This window comes from Syngnathus floridae, chromosome 4, assembly GCF_059516105.1.
Source record: "Syngnathus floridae isolate MCC-2025c chromosome 4, RoL_Sflo_1.0, whole genome shotgun sequence".
NCBI classification, from domain to species: Eukaryota; Metazoa; Chordata; class Actinopteri; order Syngnathiformes; family Syngnathidae; genus Syngnathus; species Syngnathus floridae.
This window is the reverse complement of record NC_142416.1, coordinates 17,914,272-17,936,289: the sequence shown is the minus strand read 5'-3', so window position 1 is coordinate 17,936,289 and position 22,018 is coordinate 17,914,272. Positions and strand designations below refer to the sequence as shown.

General features: G+C 40.4%; 4 protein-coding genes across 9 annotated transcripts in view; 3 read left to right on the top strand and 1 right to left on the bottom strand.

Annotated features, from left to right (window-relative positions):
- The first annotated feature begins 47 nt into the window (after positions 1–47).
- On the top strand, positions 48–6,517 carry baiap2l2b (BAR/IMD domain containing adaptor protein 2 like 2b). Of its 2 annotated transcripts, XM_088374797.1 has the most exons (20): positions 48–176; positions 272–311; positions 389–464; positions 562–648; positions 992–1,053; positions 1,167–1,238; positions 1,319–1,408; positions 1,487–1,618; positions 1,832–1,936; positions 2,010–2,112; positions 2,408–2,615; positions 2,683–2,733; positions 2,818–3,127; positions 3,204–3,247; positions 3,311–4,163; positions 4,953–4,988; positions 5,098–5,207; positions 5,780–5,895; positions 6,018–6,082; positions 6,501–6,517. In XM_088374797.1, the coding sequence occupies exons 3-15, from the start codon at positions 395–397 to the stop codon at positions 3,384–3,386; spliced, it is 1,410 nt and encodes a 469-aa protein (XP_088230923.1). In that variant the 5' UTR covers positions 48–176; positions 272–311; positions 389–394; the 3' UTR covers positions 3,387–4,163; positions 4,953–4,988; positions 5,098–5,207; positions 5,780–5,895; positions 6,018–6,082; positions 6,501–6,517. The 2 variants fall into 2 exon arrangements, with proteins under 2 accessions (XP_088230923.1, XP_088230922.1); XM_088374796.1 differs by having other exon boundaries at positions 98–311.
- On the bottom strand, positions 3,700–12,230 carry pvalb7 (parvalbumin 7). Of its 2 annotated transcripts, XM_088374801.1 has the most exons (5): positions 12,086–12,230; positions 5,052–5,120; positions 4,585–4,714; positions 4,399–4,508; positions 3,700–4,160 (listed from the first exon to the last, which is right to left on the bottom strand). In XM_088374801.1, exons 1-5 carry the CDS (start codon positions 12,090–12,092, stop codon positions 4,135–4,137), a joined length of 342 nt encoding a protein of 113 aa, XP_088230927.1. In that variant the 5' UTR covers positions 12,093–12,230; the 3' UTR covers positions 3,700–4,134. The 2 variants fall into 2 exon arrangements, with proteins under 2 accessions (XP_088230927.1, XP_088230926.1); XM_088374800.1 differs by lacking the exon at positions 12,086–12,230 and having other exon boundaries at positions 5,052–5,910.
- On the top strand, positions 6,302–15,469 carry ncf4 (neutrophil cytosolic factor 4). The gene is made up of 10 exons (XM_088374799.1): positions 6,302–6,517; positions 6,809–6,893; positions 6,974–7,133; positions 8,316–8,386; positions 8,734–8,861; positions 9,399–9,447; positions 12,613–12,711; positions 13,915–14,066; positions 14,372–14,437; positions 14,858–15,469. Exons 1-10 carry the CDS (start codon positions 6,486–6,488, stop codon positions 15,066–15,068), a joined length of 1,053 nt encoding a protein of 350 aa, XP_088230925.1. The 5' UTR covers positions 6,302–6,485; the 3' UTR covers positions 15,069–15,469.
- A 614-nt stretch (positions 15,470–16,083) lies between these two features.
- Positions 16,084–22,018, top strand: part of LOC148399630 (uncharacterized) — a 32,866-nt gene continuing 26,931 nt past the window's right edge. For all 4 annotated transcript variants that reach the window (XM_088372714.1, XM_088372713.1, XM_088372716.1 and 1 more), the window contains exon 1: positions 16,084–16,264. The gene's annotated coding sequence lies outside the window, so the exon portion shown is untranslated. The remainder of the gene's footprint in view (positions 16,265–22,018) is intronic.

The window sequence follows — 22,018 nt, the reverse complement described above, 5'->3', positions numbered from 1 at the left end:
CTGCCTCCTTTTCTTTCAGGCATGCTAATCAATAATTCACCCGGCAGCTCATATCAGCGGCTCCCTTTTTCTCTCGCCCTCGACCGCTTGCCCGCTCTAATCCACAGACTGAGCTGAATTTTCATCGCAAGAGGATTCGGTCGAGGACAGAATTTTTTTTTTCAAGTGCGACGCAGGTGTTCAGTTTTTTTTGGGACAATTCGAGCGCTCTCTCCCGGCTGCTGTCTCTTGATATATTTTAATTTCATATTTGCACCATGTCAGCAACCAGCAGTGACCAGCTGCACAAATCCACCTTATCCGTCTATTCCGTGAGTATCAACTCTTTAACACATCTTGGCTTTTAGCTTAAGAGCAGAATTTACATACGTCCATTCTTCTTCTGCAGAACCTGATGGAGCATTTCAACCCGGGCCTTCAGAAGCTCGTCGCTTTGGGAAACAGCTATGTCAAAGCTTTCCAGGGTGTGTGTGTGCACGTGCATACATGTAAACTTTTCAGTAAAACATTTGCAGCAAGAGATTGTTTTATACACATATTTTATTTTCTGTGTTTTTACAGCATTAGCTGTTTGTAGCGAGTCCTACTTCAGTGCTGTAGCCAAGATGGGCGACCAGGCCATTCACACACTATCTTCTCGATCTCTCGGTAAGTTATCGTGATATTCGGCGACAACGACAAAAAGCCTGTCGTAACGGTGCACTTGTGTGATCGCACGAGTGCCCTTTGGTATTTTCCACCAGTGTCACTTTCACTATGGGACCTCTCGCACGTGGTTGGTTGGTTCTGTTAATGAGAGCGCACGTGCTTCTGAGAACTTGAGAAGGTCAGCTTGATGAGCGGTCTTATTGAGTGACACATGCTAAATTATTAATGAGGGGAGTCTTTTTTTTTTTTTTTTTTTTTCCAGTCCTAATCTACTCGTGTCCTCAAGAGCAGTGCATTGCCTTTTAATAACTTCTCAAAGCATAATGTGTCGGTCCTGTTTCAGGGGATGTCCTGATCCAGTTATCTGAGACACAACGAAGACTCACCGCCGAGATGGAAGGAGTGGTCAGTACACATAATACACGTTGATGCTCTTAAATCCATGCGTGGCTCCTCATGGCACATTTCTACGAACGTGATGATGGAAACAACTGATTCTTTCGTTATCTCTGCTGCAGTTCCGTTGGTTCCAGGTGGAGGTATTACAAGCCATGGAGAAGAACGTCAAATTGGATGAGGAGTACATCGAGGTGAGGCTGCAAAGGGCCTTTGTGGAAAACTGGAAATGTGTTTTGCTGAGGATTGCAGGATTTTTTTTGTGCTGCTGCAGGGGAGCCGGCGAGTGTATGAGTTGGAGGTGAGGAACCAGGCAGAGGCTTTGGAGAAGCAGCTAAGACGGGGAGCCTTCAGGGACTCTCTGGTAATGTGGCTTTTTCGCTGTGCTTTGTGGATGAAGTGAATCCCATTTCCGTGAACACAAATCGTGATGTGTTACTAGGAGAGCAGCGACTATATGCAGTACTTGAAACAGAGCCAGCAGGAGATCCTGAAGGAGGAAGAGAGGCGATATCGTTTCCTGGCTGAGAAACACTGCGGTTTGGCCCAGTCACTCCTCTTCCTTGTTAACAAGGTATAAGCAAACAGAAGTCAACGACAACTTTCTAAAAAGCAAAAGTTGCAATAAGCAAGTTAATCGAATGCGTCCCGACAAACCATTTGTCAAAGTCACAAACAAGCAAGGGCAGGGCTTTAATAAGCAAACTGCTGCAGGCCTTTTTCTGCTTATTGCCGTTTGATCAGGCCAGAATTTAATAAGGTGATCACCTTTCTCATCTGTATTCAGACAGGCATGGCTCTCCAGCATAAAGCAGAAGGATGGAAGGAGAAAGTCAATGAGACCAGAGGTTCCGGATCTCGCACTCCCACCAATTTGGACCAAGAGGCACAGGTACTGGTTTTTGTCAGTTCAGTCAGTTAAAAAAAAAAAACCTTATACCAAAGACTCTTTTGCATCCCTTCAGCTGCGAGGCTCCGTGAGCTCCCTGCTCCAGACGGTTGCCAGAGATGACGACATGTCCTGGGCCAGGCGCGAGCAACAGGCGCTGGGCAAGGTGCCCTCACGAGGTGGTTGTCCAGCTCTTTTCGAAACCTTTAACGCATTCGACAAAATTTCCTTGATCGAATTTGGGGAAACATAACCACAATCAATTGACTTTGCTTAGTGAATACACAAAAAAAATAGATCAAAGATTTGCTCCAAAATCTTGAGCAGGACCATTCTGTTCATTTCCATTGTTGCTGACACAGTAAGTGCATTGCTGCCCCCTACTGGTTAAAAATGGGCGAAAATGTACTCATTTGCAGACCGAATAGAATTTGATTGGTATAGTAATCTTTCTGTTTGCTCCCCAAAACTCAGCACCATCACCCCTCCCCAGCCGCTCTCGCTCCAGCTCGGTGGGGGAATCTCTGGGTCTAACCGGAGGGCGTCCCATGAAGGCCCTGGTGTCTCATCCTGCCTCATCCAACCCCAAGCTGCTGCCTTTCAACCGTGGGGAGACAGTCACGGTCCTGGTCCAGGAACCGCGTAACGGCTGGTTGTACGGACGCACCGACAGCAGCTTAAGGTACGTTTTTCCCTTGCTGGGACTTTTAAGAATTTTGAAAGAGTTATTTCCTTCCTACCTTCTACAGGCAGGGCTGGTTTCCTGCTGCTTATGTTGGCCCCATTGATGATTTCGACAGGTGATAGAAATTTTTTATTATTATTAATTATTTTTATATTTTCGCTCCCTCTGCAGTCCATTTAATATTCTTCTAAATTCTCAGTACCGACTCTCTCCGGAGTAGTAGTATGAACAACCTGCTGGACCCCGGCGACACCCGAAACGACCAATCAGAAAGCAGGAGTTACGGCGATGTCCCTCCGCCGGCAACGCCCAATCGCAGAGCATCTGTAGACTTCCGACTCGTCTCTCCGCTTCCTGAGAAGAAGGCGGAGCAGGTGGTGGAGCCAAAACCCGTTCAGACAAAAATCATAGCTGAGGCTGTGCCTCCTCCGCCCCCTCCACCAAAGAGCCTGAATCTCCAACGGGAATTTATGGATTTGAGACCGGTTTCTCCCGCCGTCGACACACAGGTACTGGAAGACGGTGAACTCAACAATGCTAAATATCATCTCTGCGACCAAAAGAGATCAAATCTTTTTTTTTTAGGCTTTATCACCCAACGGCCCACCTGAGCACCCTCTATTTCCAAGGTAATTCAATTGAAAATGGATTATTTGATAAACACTCACATAAGTTTCATGCTCTCATTTCAGAGGCACAAACCCGTTCGCCACCGTGAAGCTTCGCCCCACCAAGACCGATGACCGATCCGCCCCTCGCATCCTTTGATGGGGGGGGGGCAGTCTCGGGGTTTGTAAATGAGCATGAAACATTTAAAAGAATATTTACGCAGTTTTTAGGTGGATTCATTGTTTGGGTGTCACCATCATAATTCAACTCCCGCACCCTCGTGAAACACATTTTGTTTTGTTATTAAAAAAAAAAAAAATCTCAAATATTTTTCCTGGTTTTCTATTTTGTAAGACATGAAAGGTGATTCAGTCAATTATTATACGTCCACTTTTCTTATTTCAATGCTGATGGTGTCTTTTAATATTCAACAGGTTTGTTTTGGAGGTAACAACAAGTAAAAAAAGAAATATCCATTACTCAATAACTCTTTTATTGTCATTTCTTACTGTCTTCTCTCACTTTCTTGGTTGTGAATTTTTTAGGCACGGATGAGTGGGGCTGCGTGGTGAAGAGCAAGATAATGCGGGTGCACTGGCATGTGACCAATCCATAAAAATGAACAGTTCTGAAAAAGAATCATTTGGAATACAACATCACTAGCACCAAGCCATCTTTATGAGCTCATCAAGAATGATTGAGAAGTACATTTGATACCCGATAAAAACATGTAACCCAAATCTGGTAACACCTCCCCATAGACGCTGCCTGTTTTCGTGGGTGAGCGGGTCAGGCCGGTCCGTCTCCGTGTGTGGCTTCCCCCGGGGAGGTGAAAGAAGTTTGATGGTGGCAGGTACAAACTATGAATTCAGGGAGGCGGAGGAGGAAGAAGAGGTCCTGCTTTCTTCTACTCATGCACCATCGCTTCGAACTCTGGTGAGCAAAAAAACGACAAAATCGAGAACTTGTATGCTACTGTGTGGAAAATACAGAGGAACCTCCAAAGTGGAACGCAATTGGGCCACAGACTTGTAGCTAGTAAATTCACCACCCCTGATTGTTTTTGTTCTTTCGACTAACTAGGTTTCATATCAACTTCTACATCTGTCCTTCTATACGTTACCATTCTGACAGTAAACTTCGTCAGATAAAACCTCCCCACTCCTCTCACCGTCAATTCCGATCTTGCCGTCGCCGTCCTTGTCCGCAGCTTTGAGGAACACTCTTGCCTCATCATCTGTCAAGTCTCTGCCGTCCTTGGAGAAACCCTTCAGCACAAACCTGAGCAAGATGGAATGTTTCTCTCTTAGGTTGAAAAAAAGAAAAATGAGCAGAAATGTTTTCTTGTTTGACTCACTTGAGTTCATCTTCTTCTATGAAACCGCTTCCATCCACATCAAGAACCCGGAAGACCTGCTTGACGCTCTCGGCCGACATCGCCGTCATTCCCACCAGGTCGAAGAACTTTTTAGGGTCGAATGTCTCTGCTACTCAGCAAAACAATGGAGACCAAAGAACATCAGCGTTAAGCAAGCTACACACATACCGATGGGCCAAAACCGCAAAGGCCTGTAGACCAGCAAGACCCAAGAAACTGCGTAATTCATTTAGACAGACATAGTGCTTTGCTACCATCTTGTGGTATGAATAGGTAATTATAAAGGTTGGTGGGGGTCAATTTTCTCAACGCTAAATCCTCACTTTGATTTCTCTATTTCTCCACAGTCTGGGTGCATTGTGGCACCATGCTGCCTCTCATAGGTTGGTATTGGTACTACAACAAATCACAATACTGAGACGTGTAATAATGTACACGAATCCAACCTGCAAAGGCATCAAGAGCTTTCTTGATCTCCTCCGCTTTCAACAGGTCCGTCATCACCATCCTGTCAGCTGGATGAATGGACATGCAGAAGAAATACAAGTTACGCAATACGTTGTGAGAAGTGTACACGTTGCCATGGCAACATACAAGACAAAGTATGTTTTTCATCACTATATGTTGTTATTATATTATTTCATCAGGTTCAAAAATAATTTTTGAAAACCCATTTACTATAAGTGACTCATTAGCAACTGTGGCTAACTACTGTAAGCAGCTTGAGTGGGAAGACGGAAGCCCCCCCCACTATTTACAGAATATGCACCGGCGCTAACAACGGTATATTTAGCGTCCACGCTACGGCCTCGGCATGTGAGGGCGGCCGTGGGCGCGTTTTAAAAAAAAAAAAATCCAGCAAGTTGTTGGCTGGTCGGCCTGTTACGCATCCAGCTTCTTATTACATAATGACACAATAAATCAGATAAGTGACAAACTCTTGCAAATAATAACCATCAATTTGCAACACAAATTCCAAACCCACACGTAATGAATACAGAAAGACATTTGACTTGATTTATTTGACTTCTCCAACCCACTTTAATTAGAATTCAAACTTATTAAGACTCTCTTTTCATATACAATGTAAAGATTGAATGGCATCCTCCACAAGTGTCTGAACTTGTATGCGTTGTGTATTTGTGTGTATTTCTCCACAATCTTTTCACTGCAGTGTCACACACAGCGGCAAAACACTCCCGCTCATGCTGTTTGTCCTTCACTTTGCATCACGTCTGATTCAACGCCAATCGTCAGTCACGACTGAGAAGCCTCTCTCGCGCATTTTAGGTGAGGTACTAACATCTATTTCTTTCAAAAAAAAAATTGCATCAGTTGCAAACTTAACATTTCAAATCCACCTGTTCATTAATAAAGTCTAAATTTTGATTATAATTAAAGGTACTGTCGAGGAATAACACCCGTGCCTTGTTTTTGATGAACACCTAGGCCTACTACGCCACTGTATTTGAATGTGGTGAGTATGGTCTTTTTTGAGGTGGTGTAAAAAAATTTTACCACTGGCCAATATATGTACAATTTTAAGAAATTTTCTCCTCATAATAGTAACAATCAGAGTTAAAATAATGTCTTAAAGTGATAATAATATTACATAAAGACTTCAAATGGGCAACGTCACATAAAAGTATGCACATCTTGAATGATTCCAAATATTTAATGTATTGCTTTTTTTTGTATATAAAAAGTTAGCTCAAATAAAATCATGTTTTTTCTATGTACAATAAGAGTTCCCTTTTTTGGTTTGTTTGGAAAGACCCATGCAAAACACTTCCTGGTTGCCAACCCCTCACTTCCTGATGTTGTCATTCACACTTTGAAATATTTTGTTTGCTTTCTACACTGTCTCGACACCTTCGGCCATGTCTCTACCGCAGCAGCTACGCTACGAGAGGTGAGTTTACAAATGTGGTTGGGGTAGGCCACGCTTGTGTTATATTTCTTATTTAATCATTTTAAAATGAGAAAACCACATATTTCTTGTTTAATCATTTTAAAATAGGGAAACCACAGCAAACTAGAGTTCTGTAAACTACATTTAAAAAATGGCGTTGGGTTCAATTCTAGAATGGTGGATGGTGACTCCAATACCTGCACTTCACATGCATAGATTTGAAACTATATGAATAAAGTTTATATATATATATTATTTATATCATTGATTTTTTTGTTTTCTATTCCCTAGTGACTTTGACCAACTGCCTAACAACATCCCCATCAGTGCCATCATTGCGGATATCGAGGAGAAAAAAGGCTTCATCGACTACTTTGTAAGTTTGAAAAAAAAAAAAAGCATGTTAGCATTTCAAAGCAACCGAGAAAACATCTTTGTCTTCCATTCACTGTGCAGAGGTTTGTTGTTGAGGTGAAAACCAAAGGATGGAGCAAGTATCTAATCTACAGGCGCTACAGTGAGTTTTTCAGCCTGCACCAGATCTTGGAGTCCAGATACTCTCCAGAAGACCCAGACAGACCTGGTCCCAACACCTGCGTGCTGCCCACACTTCCAGGTATCAGTTAAATAATCCCATCTCTGTCACGATTTATTCATTCTGGCAATCCAGAACGTTTTTTTTTTTTGCTTGTGGGCCTGCTGTGTGCAAAAAGTAGCTTACGAAACAATTTGGAGTTTGATTGCGGGCTGCTGGAGATGCGGTGCACCTGTTTGCGACACTGGGGCGGAAGTTGATTGCACCACAGGATGCCGCTAAAAACTTTGTACCGAAAGTACAGCGATGAAATCACTTAGAATGGAGTTAAACGCAAAACTGTCGGTGTGTCACCGATACTTTTATCAGCAGTAATGACTCAAGTCAATCACTGTTGTGATTTTGCAATAATTGATTCATGATTACCTTGCATTTTATTAGTTTGCTAGATTTAGTGGGTGTAACGTCGCTAAGTACCGTTAGCACGATTGCTTTTTTGGTGGTTCTGTCCGATGAAAAATCGACTTTTTAATTTGAGCACAACACTTGTTTTTGTTTTTTCCCATTAGACACAAAGTCATTTCGCAGAAAAAGTCTCGATGTTGACCAATTTATCGTTTCAGACCATTATTGCATCTTTTTGAAATTCAAAAGTAGTCAAATCTTTCAAAATGTTCTGGTTTGAATTTATGCTTCCTACTCACCATTTTTTTTTTTTGCGGAAATGGAATACATTATGATTTTAATCAGTCTCACTCACTGAATTGGGAGGTGATGATGAAGGTTCAACTTTTCTCCAAACTTTAGCATCTGCCATGGAGGGAGGAATCTGCTGCATGATATTAGAGCTGATGGGTTTAATTGCGGAGCTCATCAAGATAGAAAGGGAAACCGAAGATGTGGAATGATATAATGTCGGGCGGCATGGAGAAAAAAAAAAAAAAGGTCTTTGAGGACACTTTGAAACAAGTCATTAGATAGCAGAATGACTTTTGCCCACTAATTTTGTTTTAATCCAGAGTTTTTTTTTCCAGCCATGTGGATTAGCAGTGGCTAACTCTAGATAGCCAATTTTTGGGGTACAGGGTAACTGCCAACTTTCATAAACATCTAACTAGGTTAGTTCTACAATTTCTACAGACCACCTACAAATTGCCATTTTGCTGTATTGTTGCCATTTTCTATTTTTCCCCTAACTTGAGTGACCTGCACAGCATTTATTTTCCAAAGTACAATAATAAACCGCATTTTCTTTTTCTCCAGGTAAAGTGTTCATTGGCAACAAGCGGGAGATTGCGGAGAGCCGAATCCCTGAGTTGAACACGTACATGAAGGTAATGGCAGCGTTTGAATTTTTTTTCGCTCCCGCTGCAACTTTACTTAGAAGTGGGCCGAAAGATGCTGCAGTAGGTGGATGGCGTTTAGTTTGCAGATGTAGCTGCACACGTAGGCGTCTCTCTCTCTCTCTCTCTCTCTCTCTCTCTCTCTCTCTCTCTCTCTCTCTCTCTCTCTCTCTCTCTCTCTCTCTCTCTCTCTCTCTCTCTCGTCGTCTTCTCCCACTCACTCGCCTTGCTCGTTTGGCCGCAACCTACATGGTTTTACATTCCATCTTTTCCCGCTACGCAACCTTCCACCTCACTCGACTCCCACAACCCAATCCGATTCCTCCTCTCATGTGCAGAGGCTGTTGGGCCTGCCGACATGGTTGCTGCTGGATGAGGATCTCAGGATGTTCTTCTACCAGACGGAGCAGGACGGCCAACATCAGCCTCGAGTGCTCAGGCGTCTGCGACCGCCTACCCGCAAAGTGTGAGCCCCTTCGTCCGTGTATGTCATGAAGAACCTCTGATAGAATCGGTAAAGAGTCAGAGAAGCATTCTCAGAATGACAAAAATGTTCTCAAAGTCATAAATTTAACGCAGGAGACATGAGTCAGATTTCTCATTTATCTATAAGCCACAGAGACATTAGTTCAATTTCAGCGACGGAGCTAGAGGGGGGTCCGCTGGGGCACTGACTCCCCCCCGGCAAACCATATAATTCACTTTTTCCGGTAATCGTTTTTTACATTTCAACCCAAGGTCCTGCAGGCAACATCTAAAGAATCTTTATCAGCATTTTCTGAAGAATTTCAGAGGCTGTAAAAAACAACAACTGGGTTTTGCATTCGTACTTGGATATTCTTGCCCCGCCCCTAAGGAAAAACGATCCTAGCTTACTTCCTTATTTGTGATGACCGTTGTTAGTACATCGCGTGTTTCACCAGGTGGACATGTGGTAAGTGGAGATGATGCAAAATTGGACTCTCATGACTTCCTCCTAAATTTCATTTTCTTGACCTCTTAGGAAGACAGTCAAACCCAAGCCAGACCTCTTCTCATCACCCAGGGCTGAGGTATATACACGCTTATCAATTGTCTTTATTTATTATTGTTGCTATGGTTACCATCGCCATGGCCTCCCACAGCGTAACAACTGCACTAAATCCAGCTCGACTAAACGATATGTAGAAAGTAAACGTGACGAACGGCAACAGGTTCATTGGATCTTCTGCCATCTAATGGAAGATCATTTTTCATGGTGTTCAAAATTGACGTGGTGCTGCTGCTTTTGTTCTAAGCGCACTTTGTGCTCCTGCAGAAACACTTCGCCAAAACTGCGTCGAAATGAATGCATTTCAAAAAATGGAGCATACCAAACCGTCTGCACACTTCAGCAATCTTTTATTGGCCAACTGAGCTCAGCCTCTCTATAGTTCACTTGCCTCTCACTCTCTCCCTCACTCTCTCTCTCTCCCACACTGGTGTAATCTACCCACAATGCTGCCAACCTACTCAACATTTTATTTCTGCTCCTTCTCCGAGTGCCCCCTCGGTGTGCTTCCCCGCAAACAAACTTATATTGGAAACTTACAGAATTTGAATATCCCAATTAGGAAGTTTCCGTAGACCCGAAGTGGGTCAGGAGAGTCCCGGTCGCTTTTTCAATTAGGACAATCAGAAAGCAGAAGTCATGAATTTGTATGGACTTCCTTTTTTTCTTCATTGCTGTGCATTTTCAGCAGCTCTTTGCTTCTCTCCAAACTTTCACATTCCTCACATCCTATTCAGCATGCCAGAAATGGTGAGGGATTCTTAGCTGTAACCATGGAAACATGGCTGACAGTTTCCAATTGGCCTGCAGGTATAGTAGTTAGACAATCCACCGAGTCAAATCTCCATCCAGTAGAGACCTACGGTACAGGCTTCAGGAAAGATTCCTCTTTTGGCTTTTCTCCTAGGGAACGCCAGCTCCCTCCTCGCTGCCGCTAATCAAGGAGCGAAAGCTTTTTACAAGCTAGTTAGGGCGGGTGGGCGCGCCGCTAATTGCTCAAGATGATTGCTCCTGTGCCCGAGCTCAACCCAGGCGTCATTTACAGTCGTTGCCTGCTCAACTGCTCCATTCTCGCTAACCGTGCATACATTTTCTTTTTTTTCTTTTTGCAAACATTGATGAACTCCGAGGAAATCAAAGCGTATACTGTCTTTCTGTTTTGCGCTCTAGTGACTTTGGCAAGTGATGTGAAATTATTGTTCTCAGTCAAATAATCTCGAACAAAAAAAAAAAAAAAGTCTGGATGGAGTTACTTTTAACAAATGGGAAGAAAAAAATGCAAAAAGTACAAATAAAATGTGTGCTTTTTTTTTTTACTTGCATATCAGCATTTTTTCACAAAAATGAACACATTTAAAATATAGATTTAAAAGAATGAAATGAATAACAGAAAAAAAGCCAACATTTAGGAATTTGTTTGAGCAGAATTATTGTGTTTTTTTGACTAATACATTTTTTATACTTTGTCAGAATTTTGACACAAAAAGTAGAAAATGTACAAGTTACAAAAAATGATTTTTAGAAAATAAAATAAGCAGGTGACAAAAAAATACAAAGTTTCACATCTTTTTGGGACAAACTTATTTATAAGTAAAAAGATAATAATTCAATTTGACTAATTGTCAATGTGTATGTGCATAGTTGAGGTAGTAAATAATAAATAATTTAATTTTAATTCAGAACTCATTATTAAAATACCAGCATTTTCACACCTAAAAATTAAAAAAGTAAATAAATTCCAAACAATATTCAACAAAAACATAAAATAAATGAATCTAAGGACTTCAATTTAGATTCTATGTCTTAAATGCTTGTGTAACTGTACTTTTATGCTAAAAAGACAGAAATCTAAATATAATTGGACAAATATTCTGGAGGCATAAATACCTTTAGATTAATTGAATTAATAAAAAAAGAAAGTGTTTTTATGTTTTGTTTTGTTTTTTGCTTGCAGAGCAGCATTTCTGCACAAATTTCAAAATTGTATGCTACTAAACCAAGCAAATCAAACTCTTAAATTAAATAAATTTTTATTGTCCGCAGTATCGCCACCAAAACAAGCACATCACACCTAGAAAGCAACTCGAGGCTCCAACAAAATTTCTGTGCAAAGACATTCTTACTTCAAGGAGTTCAATGTGTCTGTTATACTTAGTTTGTGTGTGGGAGTGTTGGTGTCAACATGGTCAAACTAATCTGATAGTTAATCTAGATTACTCATTCTGTTTACACTGGGATTAAAGTCACGCACGCACACAGACACTTGTTGACCCATCGTAGACCATAAGGTCACACAACACAACACGACATGATTTAAAGACACAATAAATACTGTAATATTATTTTTACCTTTTTGAAAACACTTAGAATGATCAATTAATCCCTGATATTGCATAAATGTAATAATTTGATTCAAATTTCTCCTCAGCATCATCATGAAGTATTCATGACCTGTTGAATAATTCAAACAATTCTTTTTTTTTTTTACTTTTTTTTTTCATGCATCACTTTTGACGCTGTTGCGTTCGGAATGATCGGAATTTTTACAACTGATTAAAATGAACAGTCACCAATTAAGCTGTGTGTTGATAAGAACGCGTATACACAATAGCATTTTATAATAGTTCCGCAGATGATAAAAACGAGACAAAGTCGCTCACCGCACATCGTCCCGTGAATTCGATCCCGATCTTCCACACTCGCTGCAAGCCAAGCGGACAGCAAAGGCAGCAGTGATCTGTCAGCCCCTCACCTCTGTTTAAATTTGACTATTCCTACCTCCTCCTCCTCTTCTTCACCTCCCTCCCACTGCTCTCGCCGCTCCGATTTTTTTTTTTCCTTTTGGGGGGGGCAGCTGAGCCACTGCTGTGCGCATCATCTCGTCGCGGCTCCCTCCGTGCTCGCTGCTTGTTTGGCTCGATGATGCATATACTTAAAAATGTTGGATTGTTTTCCGAGCATGCCTGCTGGTTTGCTTATTTCCCATTGTGAACTTCAAATATTTTTTTGCAGTTATAAATATATATAATATATAAAGTAATATGTAATAGCATTTATTTATATTTATTTATATTTAATAATATATATTACATAATGCACCCACACACATGTGAAATTGTTAGGTGACACTAAATAATTGTAATTACGAGATAAAGTTCAATTTAAACAGTTTCTTCTCTTGCACCAGGCCATGTTTGACTTTTGTGGCAGTAGCAAGGCAGAGTTGAACCTGAAGAGAGGAGACTTGATCTTCCTGCTGCATCGAGTCAACACCGACTGGCTGGAGGTACGTACAGTGCCAAATCCCCCCCCCAAAAATGTGGATGGTATTTAAGGAAGAAAATGCTGATTTGAAGAGTGATGTGACATGACTCGTTCTCGTGACTCGCTTCAAGTAAGCCTTTTGATTAGATTGACGATTCACAAACTTTTTCCATCAGGTGTCCCCTTAAAATATCCTTATCCTTAAAAATGAGGTTGCAGTTGCCACTGTGGTATCGTGCCAAGTTTGAATATTATCTCTGTGCTTATGCAGGAAAGGAAAAACAATGCATACATGTTAAATAAAAAATGATATCAAGATGAATTGTTTTTTTTTAAAATGAAGTAAAAAATGTAAATGTATAAATAAAAAAATCTAAACTTCAAATAAAAATAATTGAAATGAAATCATAAATAAAGTAAATTATCAATTAAATAAAAGAAATTTTAGTTAATAACTAAATTAATATAAATATTTCTAACTAACAATCCAACAACACAACAAAATAATTTGAATTCAAACATAACAAATACATCATTTATTTATAATTGGGAGGGAAAAAGAAACATTCAAATAGGTCATTTAAAATGTATCACATATGTAAATGTTTAAAGACAAAAGATTAAAATTCAAATGTATTGTGCCCGAAAGTCAAATATTTTGTATCTGAACAAAGAAGTCGTGCTTAGTGTGCAGACGCCAATAAAAGCTGCTAAAAAGATGAAGTAACAGGAGGTGGGTGCAGTGAGGGGGTGACAAAGCCATTGTGGAGGATGCTCTTATCTTCGTCTTATTTTTACCTTCTGACTGCTCCGTGCACAGATCCAATAATGCTAATGGAAAAATGTCATAATATGTTTATTGCGTCATCTCAACATACATTTAGAAAACAGAATGTTGAATTATGTTTTTTTCCCACTCGTTAAGACTATTTAAATATAACATTATTACTTAAAATAATAATATTATTCAAAATAAAATAAGAACTGTTCTATTTCTGTCATTTCCTAAGGGAAAAAATGGTTTCCATTTCCATTCACTTGATAAGTCAAGCAATGTTTGGAAAAGTGATAATTGCTTTATTTACTTATTTAAATATTTATGACCACACTGAAGCGTAGTAGCCAGGTTTACATGCTAATCGTCATTTATCCTGCACGAGCTAATGAGTCAGACTAACACATCTCCGGGTGCGAATTCCTCACATTTGATTATTATTTGCCACAGGGCACGGTCAACAACCAGACGGGTATTTTTCCACAATCCTTCGTGAAGATCATCAAGCCCCTCCCGGAGAGTGAATCGGAGGACGAAGGAGAAGGCCACACCTACAGCTGCCTCCGATGCTATCTGCTCACCCCCTCTGGAATCCAAACAAGGTACAATTACATCATTTCTATAATATGATTCCATCCGTCCGTCCGTCCTGATGCTTTCACTTTGGAAGCATACCTATTATATATTTATTTATATTTTGCTTACTTTTTTTTACTACAGTCAAACTTCTACATACAAATTTAATTCGTTCCGAGACCGATTTGAAAAGTGATATATGTTGGATCAACTATTTCCATAAGAATACACTGTAATTTGTTTAATTCGTTCCACGGCCGAAAAAAAAACAACGATAGCTTAGCGTAGCTGTTTTTTTTGTATTTTTTAATGTCTGCGTGTCCACTTGCAGGGACGTGTGCGTTCAAGAAGATCTCACCATCCAGCCAACACACATGGAGCTGATGTCTCGGATGAGGTAATTGTTGTTCTACGCACTTCCAAAAGATAAAGTGTGAGTTCTCTTAGAGTGGTGCTCACTCTAACTTATTTTGCAAGAACCACACTCCCACTACGGCGCAAACGCCTCTTTCTAATTGCGCCTGTCTATGAAAACACCAGATCTCTAATCGTTCAGACTTGCTACTTCACTTTTAGCACCATTCAAATATGGCAAAAAATATTTTTTTCTATATTTCTGATATATTTGCCAGTGTGTATGTTAAGAAAAAAAAAATCCCCCTCATAAAAAATGGATCTCCAGGCTAAAAATAAAAAAGAACGAGGGGAGTAATGTGTTAGCGAGCATCATTAATCCAACGTGAAATGAGTTCATTGTTTTCATCTCCATGGCAACCGCTGCATTGAAGTGTGTGTGCTGTTGTCTGTGTGTTCTCAGGGACGTGTTCAAGCTGGGTGACATTGCGCTGAATTACCGCGACTACGAGGGCGACCTCATCCGCGTGCTGGACGACGAGGACGTGCTGCTGATGATTAAGGAGAGTCGAGGTCAGGCGACGGGGACGGTCCAGAGGCCTTTCAATCAGTTTCCGTGGGAACTGCTTGTCACCATGGCCTCTGACCTCTCCGTTTACAGTGCGGAAGGGTGATGTCCAGACTTGTTGTCTGTACTTTGGATTTTTTAAAATTTTGTTCACCATTTTTTTTTTTTTTTTAAGACCACAGAATGGAGACTTTTGTATTTGCATTATGCATTCAAAAGATTTCATTTAACAGTAAAAAATGTTATCATTTCTCCGTAATTAATTTGATAATAATATTATTTTTCATGTACATGCAGTAGAATCCCTGAACTCGATGTTCAACAATCTTTCAAACCTTTGGTGCAGAAACTCTGGAAAATTCTCAGAAATTCTAGGACATTTTTTGAACATTTTTCAAAATGTCTAGGAAATTTTAGGAAATTCTAATTTCATAGCAGATTCTAACTTATCAGAAACTAACAATTGATCCACCAAAAATAAATAGATGAAACTCACAATATCCGAAACATGTATTAAGTCATCACCTTTTTACAGCACACAGAACCCAGAAAGCGGAATATTTCCAAAAATGACATCTTTTGGAGACCTGCAAAAATGTATTTTATGAGCCAAGATTCAAGTACTGTACTTTTCTTAACTTTTTTCAGCGATATTTATGCAAAACAGCCTCCCTGCAAAATGTGTAAAAAAAAAAAAAAAAGCCTACTTTGACAGGTGGTTGAAAATGAAATGCTGACAGTCACAGAGCAAAAGTACTATAAACAAACTAAAGAATGCAATTTCGGTAGAAACTGTGTGAATGCAAAATCCACTTTTTTGCTTTTATATATATTTTTATATTTTATTTTGCACCTGGAGTCTCCTGGGTTGTAGAATTTTTTAATCTAATCCCTCCAAGTGCTGCAAAGATACTTTTATAATTTGTTTGGGGGATATATATATATATATATATATATATATATATATATATATATATATATATATATATATATATATATATATATATATATATATATATATATATATATATATTTTTTTTTTTTTTTTTTTTTTTTAATCCGGAAGTGTTTAGGCGGCACGACCAAACAAATTAATGGGTGTGGCTTAACAAATCCGCCATCTTTTCTACTCGGGTGCGGTTTAACTAATCCGCCATTTTTTCTACTCGGAGAGACTTTTATAGTCCAAACAACTCAAGGATGCCGAAGTGGAGAGTATAGAGAAGAATTCGTCTAAAGACTGCTTCATTGAGGGTTCAATTCCCTCACCCACTCCATGGAAACGACGGACACAGTAAAACGGTAAGCTTGAGATGACACAAAACTATTTCACTTCCATATTATTGCCGTTCTATGATACCCTGGTTTTCATAGCATTAGCATCGGTCTTTCTGTTAATTTTGTGCGCTCTATGTTTTAATTCTTGTGGATGTATTTTGAGTAGTTGTATTAGATGAATTGTATCGAAAGGTTCTGTTTTATTATTGGGGGACACCGTATGTAAAATGCGTTCGTTAGCTTCTCGCTAACGCTAGCATTAGCATACTGGTTCACTTGATTGCAGTACTTGTTTATATCTATGATGGATAGACTTCTGCTGTTGATGTTTTAATCTATCAAAATGTTTCTTGCTAACTCCTCTAAAGCAGGGTCCCATATAATTATTTGTCAAAGTCCCAAAACAAGGTCCTTGGGTGCATGCAGGCGTAAATAAATGTTTTGTCGCGTGTTAATGGAGTTTATCTTTGCGGAAGAGATTTTTTTTTTTTCACAGCACACGTGGATGCGCCGTTGTTTTACTGTTGCTATGATTAATGTGAAAAATAGCGAAAATAAAAAGCGCAAACACATTGGAAAGCCACGCGGCAAGTGGAAGGAGTTTGCACGACCCCTGCTTCGTGTTCAGTCACTTGAAATACATGGAAGTAGGAGAGAAACCATAAACACCATTGTGGCTTGTCGCTTATTTGCCATAATATGAGCGAAAAATCAGCCGATAATTCAATTTTTTTAATTTTAATAATCTGAAATTTGTCAAAGGTACAACTGCCTGGTTTTTCTGCGTCCCTCTTTCCAATGGTGTTCCTCAGGGTTCGGTTCTTGGACCTCTGGACAATGTAGAATTTTACCTTTTTTTTTAACCCTTGTGTCTGGGGGGCTTTTATGAATTCACAAAAATGTGTTCATTTTCAGCGTCAACGGTACATTAGCATTTGTGACGCAATGTCACTTTCACGTTTGTCTGCCATCTCTCCGTAATGAGCGTTGCCCTTCGGTCTAATGAAGCTGCTAATGAATGTCATCAGGTCATGCTTGCTTGTGACCTGCTAAGTACTTATTTACTGTCAAGCACCTGCAAAACGTGTCTCCAATGCATAAGTGGGACAATAATTAGGATGTTTTATACAACATGATGCGTTTATGGTTCAGGATTGAAATGGTTACGATTCTAATGAATTGCCTCGACCATTTAAAATAGGTCGGAGGTGACATGCTATGTTCAAAACTCCCAAAGAATCCAGTATCACATTACGTACGCTTAACACTGCCTATTTTTGTCTCGCTGAAATTTGATTTATCCTTAATTCCGCAAATGACACGATATAAAAAATAGCGCAGTAATCAGTTCAAGGAAATACATGAGCTGATGCATCTTGTCTAAGAGACAATCTTTGTATGTATGAGAAGCTCGATTTAGGTTACGGGTGCACTTTTAGGACATTTATTCCAAAAGTCTTTAAGATAAATTTCAAATTATATTTGGTGTTTTGTCCGATGCTTAAAAATGTCAAATTCCTGTATACTGTAGTTTTGCGAGTACCCCAGCAGGGGCACTGTTGGGTTAAATTCTCGCCAGATACGGCAAAGCTGGATAAAATCAACGCAACACGTGCCTGAATGGATCTCTGCTGTCTTCACATCCTCCTCTTTTCCGCCCTGGCTCTTCTTTAACCTCGCCGCCTTCTCCCTCCCACTTTTCTCTCGCTTTTTTTGGCAGCGCTCGCCGAATAATATTCCACCCTCGCTTGCCCAGAAGCATGCTTAACGTGTGCTAACAGCACGCCTTTAAGTGGCGCCACTGCAGATTGAATTCTCGTCCCAAATTGCATTACGGCCGCATTCAAAATGCTTTCTGGATGCAGAAGGGAATTACAGTCAGGCATTTTGAGAAAGGTCAATCCCACCGTTACCGTCCATTTAAACGTTCATCTTTTTTCATAAGAAGCACAACAGACGTCAATATTAACCTCGAAGAAATATTGCCTAGTTCTTTATGTATTAAATTTTCCACAAGATGTTTAGGAGTTTTGTAATATGAATTTAGAATTTACCCATTTACACATTTCCTCATTGCTGTAATTTGAATTAAATTAAATTATACTTTAAAAATATTATTTTCGTTTTAATAACTAGATTTATACCTCTGGAAATTATGCCATGTGACTTTAAAGACTGAATATGCCTCATTATACAAAATCTATACGTTAGGCTTGGATAGTAATATTTGGAGACAAATGTGAAAAACATTCCAAAATAATTTGAAATTTAAATTGCATCAATAAAATACTTAAAAATAGAGTCGTAGGTCTTCTCTAAAATAATCCTCGTTTTAGGCTTTCTCTGTACTTTCGCATATTGAACAAGCGGGGGCGCTGTTGATGCACTTTTCAAATGCACTCATGAAGTCCAGATTCCATGCTGAACAATTTGTCATTTAACTTTTTTATCTGTTTTCAATAAGTCAATAATATGTGTATATTATATATGATATTATAATATATCATATATAATATAATTATCTAAAATATTAATCTTAATATTATATTACGCACATACACACACACACACTGGCCGTCAGTTCTGAAGATGTGGAGGAGGCACAGACCGCCGACAGTCCGTCGTCTCTTGCTTGACCTGAGACGTTAGTGTGAGGACACTCAGCACTGTATGGGTGGGACTTCTCCTTTTACTCTCAGTCCAAACGGGGATTAGTGTAAAGTGGACAAATACTTTTTGTGTGTGTGTTTGTTTGTTTTTGTGTGTGTGGGTGTGCTGAGATTAAAGTGACTTCATTGTGTAGTTTGTAGTAAGGATTTACATGAAAAGAGCTTAGCGATGAAACACACAAAAGTGATTGACGCAGTGTCTTTTCTCCGCCTATTAATATATATATATATTATATATATATATATTTATTATATATATGTGTGTATATATAAATAGAAAGTGGGACAAGGCACTCCTGAGATGTTGAAATTATCTCCCTGTCATTGTTCATATCTGCGGAGCGTCTTCAGTCTCCACCCTCGCGTGACCTTGACGCCTGCCCGATCGGCGAGCGTGCGCGCCGCCGCCCCCTCTCGTTCGCGTTCCGTATCCATCATTTTTTGCTTATCGCTCTTCCGTTTTTTGTTCCACCTTTGTCTGTCTTTGTCTTTGGGCCGCCGCGTTGGATGCACCTTCCCACCCCCTTCTCCCAAAGCATTCTTTTGCTCGGAACACAGCTTTGTGAATGTTATCTCGCTCGCCGCTTCCCCCTCCAAAAGCCTTCTGCTGCGTTGGCATCAGAAAAGAATGAACGCCTTTGAACCTCAGCCACTTTGTTTCTTGGTGGCGCGTAATCAGGAGCTTTGACTGTGCGCGCTTCTTCTGCATTTGATGGGGGTGACTTTCCTTTCTCATTATTGATTTTTGGATTTACCCTTAAAACTGTCCCAAACTGCCCCTGAATCACTTCAAAATCACTTGAACTCATCTTAGTTGCCGTTATCGTTTTCATCCATCTTCCGCTTTTCCGGGGGTCAGGTTGTGCCGGCCATTGGTTTAGCAAGGAAGCCCAAACTTGCTACTTCATTCAACCAAGAGACAGTCTCTCCATTTTCCTGGGTCACCCTCCAAAATCTGAACCAGATTCCCGAGCCGCCCCAGTTGACCCCGTCCGAGATCTCGTGGAGGAAACTCATTTCAGCATCTGTGATCTTGCTTTTTGGCCTAAACCCGCATCTCCTGACAAGAACCCAGCAAAGCATCAAAATGATCTTAAGCACTTGCATTTCATTGATATCTCATCACCCTCCCAGCTAGAAGATCATCGAGCAGCACCATCACAGCAACTGTTGCTACAAAACAATTCACACAAGCAATATCAAATTGTGAATTTGGCTCATGTGCCAGCCATACAGACATCGGACTGTGTTTGGATTCAGTCCAGCAAGAATTTCTCATGAGAGAAGCAGCTGGAGAAAGATGATGACGATAGTGTTCTGGTTTCTTTCGCAACGTCTATTCTTCAACCTGCACCACGGCCTTCTTTTTAAAGAGGCGACAAACGCACGTTGAGATGCTGGCGGTCGTGTTGATGTAAACACGAGGAAGGCTTTCGCTTTCAAAACATCCTGAGGAGGGAAATAGATACACTTCTTGTCTGTAGTAGTGTGTGTGTGTGTGTGTGTGTCTGAATAAGTCAAAAGTTCACGGCTCCCCCATGAAAACACGTCGGCAGAAATATGACGGATGAGCGTTTGAAAGATGAAGCGACGCAACAATTCCAATCCGTTTTGAATTCCACCTAGCATGAGATAAGCAAGGTAGCTCAATTTTAAGGTTAGAGGGGACGTACAGTGGATATCAAAACTGATTTTTCTCATTATAAAACATTTAGACCAACTTACCGTATTGGCCTGAATATAAGACGACCCCGAATGTAAGACGACCCCCCCCCCCTTTTTTCAGTTTGATTTCAATTAAAAAAAAAACTCTTCTTATATTCGGGCCAATACGGTATATGGTTTCAGAACGGCATGCTCGGGAAAACGCGTGATGTGTAGGCCCGTGCATGTTTCTCTGCCACTCTCTGAAGAGCACTCTTTCTCCTTTTCTTCTGACATCTGGATGGGAGTGAAACAGCTGCGTGTGCCGCAGTGCCCCTCGGAATTTACACTCGCACGGACACATTTCCGCACCTAACCCCTCATCTTTTATCTGGCCGTGTCATCCCAAGCTTTCCAACACCCTGCAGCTTGTTCGGAGAGAACGTTCTGTTTTTGAAAATACAAAAATGTTTACTATTAACTCAAGAGTCTTAAGTTGTAATAACAATTGTCTCCACTAGACGGCAGACCAGCCAGATGAGTCTCAAAGAAGAAGAGAAAGTGTGTTCTGGCATCTCAGCAGGCCAAGAAAATGATCAAATAGGAGGTAGAGAATTAAAAGTTTTTTTGTCATTTAAGAGTCAAACGCAAGTTGTGCAAGGTGGAGGATGAGAAAGATAGCGAAAGATGGAAGAGCAGAGATGGATGAAGAGTGAGATTGATGGAGGAAGATTGCAGAAGCGGGGAATGGAAGATAGATTGAGGAAGAGGCTGGCGGAAGGAGGGGAACGAGAAGTACTAATGGATGGTGGGGGCAGAAATTAGATTCAGGAAAAGAAATACATTTGGCGAAAGTATGACTGCATAAATAGACATAATATTATACTCGTATAAAAATATACATTAGGTGGACATATATGAATATAGATCGACAGCCAAACAGAATATATTCTCATGCTCTGAACCAATACAATCTATTATTCCGTTAGCCCATTGTTCCAACTCTGGGGCTCTCCCTCCGTCACTCGTGTAAAAGTTGGAATTTGAGGCACTTCCTGTGTTTTGGTCACATTGCTAAGGTAGCACTTCCTGTCTGAGAGGCTGGAAAATACACAAAACCCCCAAGCACTGATATGATAATCAACAACAAAATCGGTGTTTGCTATTATCGTATGATCATTTTGTGCAAGTCAAGTTTGTGGTGGTATTGTACAAAAAGGTGACAAAATAGATTTGCAGGAAATGGAAAAGATTTACCAACATCCAGCTCTTGAATTCCGATTTTTCTGCATATCTTGTTGTCACGTTGCTCTCTGATAGCCCCCCCTCCCCCTTTTTCTTTCTCCTGACAATCAAGTCAAGGTGGTGACATCCATGTCTCGGGCGCAGTACACTGGAGCTGTCATCTGTATCGCCCGTGACAGTACGGAGGGACACGCGCACACACAAACACACCCGGAGGGAC

What these genes read in the sequence shown, in the direction of transcription:
- ncf4 (XM_088374799.1), top strand. Translation starts at nt 6,486, where the DNA reads ATGTCTCTACCGCAGCAGCTACGCTACGAGAG. An exon ending in AGTTGAACACGTACATGAAG is followed by an intron (nt 8,387 to 8,733) that starts GTAATGGCAGCG and finishes TCTCATGTGCAG; the next exon opens with AGGCTGTTGGGCCTGCCGAC. An exon ending in TCAACACCGACTGGCTGGAG is followed by an intron (nt 12,712 to 13,914) that starts GTACGTACAGTG and finishes TATTTGCCACAG; the next exon opens with GGCACGGTCAACAACCAGAC.
- pvalb7 (XM_088374800.1), bottom strand. Translation starts at nt 5,220, where the DNA reads ATGAAAAACATACTTTGTCTTGTATGTTGCCATGGCAACGTGTACACT. An exon ending in AGCTCTTGATGCCTTTGCAG is followed by an intron (nt 4,715 to 5,051) that starts GTTGGATTCGTG and finishes TTTGCTGAGTAG; the next exon opens with CAGAGACATTCGACCCTAAA. An exon ending in ATAGAAGAAGATGAACTCAA is followed by an intron (nt 4,509 to 4,584) that starts GTGAGTCAAACA and finishes CATCTTGCTCAG; the next exon opens with GTTTGTGCTGAAGGGTTTCT.
- baiap2l2b (XM_088374796.1), top strand. Translation starts at nt 258, where the DNA reads ATGTCAGCAACCAGCAGTGACCAGCTGCACAAATCCACCTTATCCGTC. An exon ending in TCCTCTTCCTTGTTAACAAG is followed by an intron (nt 1,619 to 1,831) that starts GTATAAGCAAAC and finishes ATCTGTATTCAG; the next exon opens with ACAGGCATGGCTCTCCAGCA. An exon ending in CCCATTGATGATTTCGACAG is followed by an intron (nt 2,734 to 2,817) that starts GTGATAGAAATT and finishes CTAAATTCTCAG; the next exon opens with TACCGACTCTCTCCGGAGTA.